This window comes from Babylonia areolata, chromosome 9 (assembly GCF_041734735.1).
Source record: "Babylonia areolata isolate BAREFJ2019XMU chromosome 9, ASM4173473v1, whole genome shotgun sequence".
In the NCBI taxonomy this organism is placed as follows: Eukaryota; Metazoa; Mollusca; class Gastropoda; order Neogastropoda; family Buccinidae; genus Babylonia; species Babylonia areolata.
In genome coordinates this window covers 29336261-29341260 of record NC_134884.1, presented here as the reverse complement: position 1 = coordinate 29341260, position 5000 = coordinate 29336261, and the positions used below count along the sequence as shown (strand labels likewise).

The 5000-nt window shown below is 46.3% G+C and overlaps 1 protein-coding gene across 1 annotated transcript in view; it reads right to left on the bottom strand.

Moving 5' to 3' along the window:
- Positions 1-5000, bottom strand: part of LOC143285612 (uncharacterized) — a 32846-nt gene that overhangs the window by 13223 nt on the left and 14623 nt on the right. The window contains exons 3-5 of the mRNA XM_076593009.1: positions 4946-4994; positions 3567-3789; positions 764-976 (exon numbers count right to left, since the gene is read on the bottom strand). Coding sequence (XP_076449124.1) covers positions 764-976; positions 3567-3789; positions 4946-4994 — 485 coding nt within the window. The remainder of the gene's footprint in view (positions 1-763; positions 977-3566; positions 3790-4945; positions 4995-5000) is intronic.

Here is a 5000-nt window from a genome sequence, read left to right as displayed (position 1 = left end):
TGCCTAGTGGGTGGAGATTGTTCTGATCTCCCAGGTCAACATACGTGCAGACCTGCTTGTGCCTGAACCCCCTTTGTGTCTAAAAGCATGCAGAAGATCAGATACGCACGTTAAAGATCATGTAATCCATGTCAGCGTTCGGTGGGTTATAAAAACAAGAACATACATAGCATGCACACACTCGAAAATGGAGTATGGCTGCCTGCATGGCGGGGTTTAAAACAGTCATACACGTACAATCCCACTCGTATACATACGAGTGAACGTGGGAGTTGCAGCCAACGAAAGAAGAAGAAGAAGAAGATATTTCCTTCATGTTTTCTGCTATTTTCTACATTGCCTTGTTTGCATTCCATGGAGATCGAAACAAAAACCTCCACCCTTTATTCACCAGGCGCTGTGAGCGGGATTCGAACCCGGGACCCCTGAGATTGAAAGTCCAATGCTTTAACCACTCGGCTGTTGCAGCCCCAATGTCTATCCTCTCTCATTCATTTTACAGACTTCTTTTACTGTTTTTTGGGGGGATCCAAAGAAATCCTGAGCCCTTACATCACTACTAAGAGCATGAATCTATGTCCAGGAGGGGTAAGAAATGGCACAGGAGGCTTATCCAACATGGTACGAGTCAGTGCATTCCTGGTACTACCATCACTAAGATGAACCATGTTGACAGGTACAGGTGACTATCGAAGATGCTCCACAGGACACGATCATTTTTCTACAATCCCCAAAGACCACCACCTGCACCACTCCTCCCTACCTTGGCGTAGTCATAGGGACAGGCGGCCATGCCCCAGTTGTCATGGTAGACACAGCGGTCATCGGTGAAGAACGGGAGGTCACGCACCAGGTGGGTCCCTGCCCGGCCCGTCACGCTGCCGTCATAGTCACGGAACTGGTTCTGCAGGTTGCCGTCCATCATGTGCCACTCGAAGATCTCTCCTCTGTTCAGCACCCAGTTCCTGTTGTCCTCCTGCAGCAGTGGTACATGAGAACAAAGGGAAGATGGAACGCGCTAGTTGTGGTTTTGTCCCTCTGATTCTTTTCTTATGTTACCTCGTTGTTCTTATACTTTGATATAAAAGATTGTCATTATTGTATATGTATTTGTATTTCTTTTTATCACAGCGGATTTCTCTGTGTGAAATTAGGGCTTCTCTCTCCAGGGAGAGCGCGTCGCTACACTACAGCGCCACCCATTCTTTTGTATTTTTTCCTGCGTGCAGTTTTATTTGTTTTTTTGTTTTTTTCTATGGAAGTGGATTTTTCTACAGCATTTTGCCAGGAACAACCCTCTTGTTGCCGTGGGTTCTTTAACGCGGGCTAAGTGCATGCTGCACACGGGACCTCTGTTTATCGTCTCGTCCGAATGACTAGCGTCCAGACCACCACTCAAGGTCTAGTGGAGGTGGAGAAAATATCGGCGGCTGAGCAGTGATTCGAACCAGCGCGCTCAGATTCTCTCGCTTCCTAGGCAGACGCGTTACCTCTCGGCCATCACTCCACTTGGAGCTGTTTCCCATAAAGTACTGTCGTCGATGAGAAAATGATGTTTGACAGTGAAACACCGAAGGCCAAAACTCTCTTGTTTATTCAAGTCTTGAGGTCTTTAGTGTTGAAACATGCTGTGCAATCTAATGCATTTGGCCACCTAAAACTGTCTTCCATCACAAGTGACACAATCAAACTTGGCAGTACATCCATCCCTCTTTCCAGGTCAGTCAGGAACTCGGTGTTGTCCTTGACAATACACTGTCCATGCAAAAATTTATCAATCAGACATGTCAGTCCTGCTACTGTCAACTGCGGCGCATCAGTGCCGTCCGGAAATATCTGTCTACTGACGCAACATCTAGACTTGTCGTTTCTCTCATTCTCTCTCGCCTTGACTACTGTAACTCTCTATTGTCTGGTTTGCCTGCTTCATCCATTCAGTCCCTTCAGCGCATACAAAACTCTGCTGCCCGACTCGTCCTCAGAAAGAAAAGATCTGAGCACATCACTCCACTTTTTCCAACATCTCCACTGGCTCCCTGTCTCACACCGAATAAAGTAAAAGATCAGCACTCTATGTTATAAATGTATTCACAGAACTGCCCCTTCCTATCTCTGTGGCTGCCTTCACCTCTACACTCCATCTCGCTCACTACGATCGGTTTCGGATCCACTCTGTTTACGCATACCTAGATTCAAACACTCGACTGTTGGCCGCCGTTCTTTCTCTGTCTCTGGACCTTGCAATTGGAATGAACTTCCTCTTTCGCTTCGTAAAGTCTCCATACTCAGCTCTTTCAAGTCTGGCCTTAAAACTCACCTCTTCCCAAAATAGCCTCCCTTGCCTGCCTCTTCCTTGTCTTTAGTTTCTACAGTTTTAGAGTATGCATGCGTGTGAATGACTGGTGCGAAAGCGCTTTGATTTGTCTCTGCACAAGATTTAGCGCTATATAAATACCATTATTATTATTATTATTATTATTATTACCTTAACTCACTCAGTACGGCCAGTCCTCTCTTCTCATATACACAGACCCCTCGGATGTCCAGTGGGTGTCTGAATGACCCAATCTTTAGCTTCCGTTGTCAAAATTGTGGTAGTCTTTGTCAACATTCACGTCTTCAGTATAAGATCCTTCCGCTTGCACTATTTTGATGATGGTAATTGGGATGAAACGCTGTTAACGTCGTCCCTTTCGCCGTTCGTATGGAGAGAGTTAAACTCTTCTTGATCATGGCATTGTGGTCAAGAGGATGGCAGTCTTTTATCACGTCACCCAAACTGTCACCTCACTCACATTATCATCTCACACTGATAACAGACATCATCATTTCACTGACACCATCACCTCACTCACATCATCACAGCACTCACACCAACACGCCACTCACACCATAACCCCACTCACATCATCCCCTCGCTCACATTATCACATCACTCACATCATCACCTCACTGACATTAACACCCCACTCACATAGTCAGCTCACTCACATAATCACCTCACTAACATCATCAACCCACTCACACCATCACCCCACTCACATCAACACCCCACTCACATCACCGCCCCACTCACATCACCCCCTCACTCACATTTGTATTTGTATTTCTTTTTATCACAATAGAATTCTCTGTGTGAAATTCGGGCTGCTCCCCCCGGGGAAAGCGCGTCGCTACACCACAGCGTCACCCCCTTTTTTTCTTTTTTTTTCGTATTTTTTTGTATTTTTTCCTGTTTTTATTTCCAATCAAAGTGGATTTTTCTACAGAATTTTGCCAGGAACAACCCTTTTGTTGCCGTGGGTTCTTTTACGTGCGCTAAATGCGTGCTGCACACGGGACCTCGGTTTATCGTCTCATCCGAATGACTAGCACCCAGACCTCCACTCAAGGTCTAGTGGAGGAGGAGAAAATATCGGCGGCTGAACCATGATTCGAACCAGCGTGCTCAGATTATCTCGCTTCCTAGGCAGACGCGTTACCTCTAGGCCATCACTCCACGTCCTCGAAAAAAAAAAAATAAAAGAAGAAATTCAACACCTCATTCACACCATCACTCCACTCACATTGTCGCAGAAGCCAAACTTCATATCATGCACGCCGTTGGAGGCCGCAGAGGGGTACCGGTTACGACGCCGGAAGCTGAGGGCGCCAGCTCTGCGCAAAGGGCGGTAACCCCACTGCTGCTGGAAGGTGTCGTTCCAGTACCAGTCCTTGTACTGGTCAAAGTAGCAGTTGAACAGCATGACTGGTCCGCTGGCAAAGCTGACGGCCGTGATGGATTTTTGCCTGCACAGGACGAGAGCGAGAATCAGCATTATTCACCATCGCATCCCTGCCATGTATGCCTTGCATCCTGCGCCCTTGCAGCGGATGTGTGAGTTTTCAATGTAGCTGTTGTTTTGAAAGTGTGTTTTGAATTCCTTCCCAGTTTTGCAGAACGTTTTAAGACGATTAACAGACAGGTAGACAGACAGACAGACAGACAGAGAGATAGACAAACAGTCAGGCAGACAGACTGGGCAGGTGGACAGACATATTACTGAGAGGCAATCAAGTCATCAAACAAAGACAGACAGACAGACGGACACATGACAGTCAATCATACAGACATGGACGGACAGAGGCAGACAGACAGCTGACAGTCTATCATACATACGAACAGATAGACAGACAGACAGACAGACAGATAAGCCGGCAAAGCACGCACAAACAAAACAGACCCAAAGAGCCAGCATGACACTCATTCAAACAGTAAAGGAAGCAAGACAAAACTCAAACAAACCACCACAGGGCTCACGGCTGGCTGATTTTTAATGATGCAGCCAATCAACTACACATTCAGACAAGACAAGACAAGACAAAACAAGATAAGACAGCACAAGGCAAGTCTGAAATACAAAAAGAACAAAATAAACAACAAAAAAACAACAAACAAACAAACAAGCAACCACCAGACTCACGGCTGATTTTTAAAGTTGCAGCCAATCAGCTACACATGCAGACAAGACAAGACAGGACAAGACAGGACAAGGCAAGACAAACACGAACAAACCACCACATGACTCACGACTAATTCTAAGGATGCAGCCAATCAGCTACACATTAGACGAGACAAGACAATATACGACAAGACAGGACAAGACAAGACAAGCCAAGACAGGACAAGACAGCACAAGGCAAGACCGAAACACAAACAAACCACCACAGGACTCATAACTGATTGTTGATAAACGATGCAGCCAATAAATACACATTCAGAACAGACTACACGGCGGGGTAAAAACGGCCATACACGAAAAAAAAACACCCACTCGTGTATGTACGAGTGAACGTGAGGTTTGCAGCCCACGAACGAAGAAGAAGAAGAAAAGATAAGACAAGACAAGACAAGACAAGTCAAGACAGCACAAGGCCAAAACACAAACTAATCCACCAGACTCACGGCTGGTTCTTGGCGATGGAGCGGTCAAACTGATGGGTGGGGAAGGGGCCTTTCC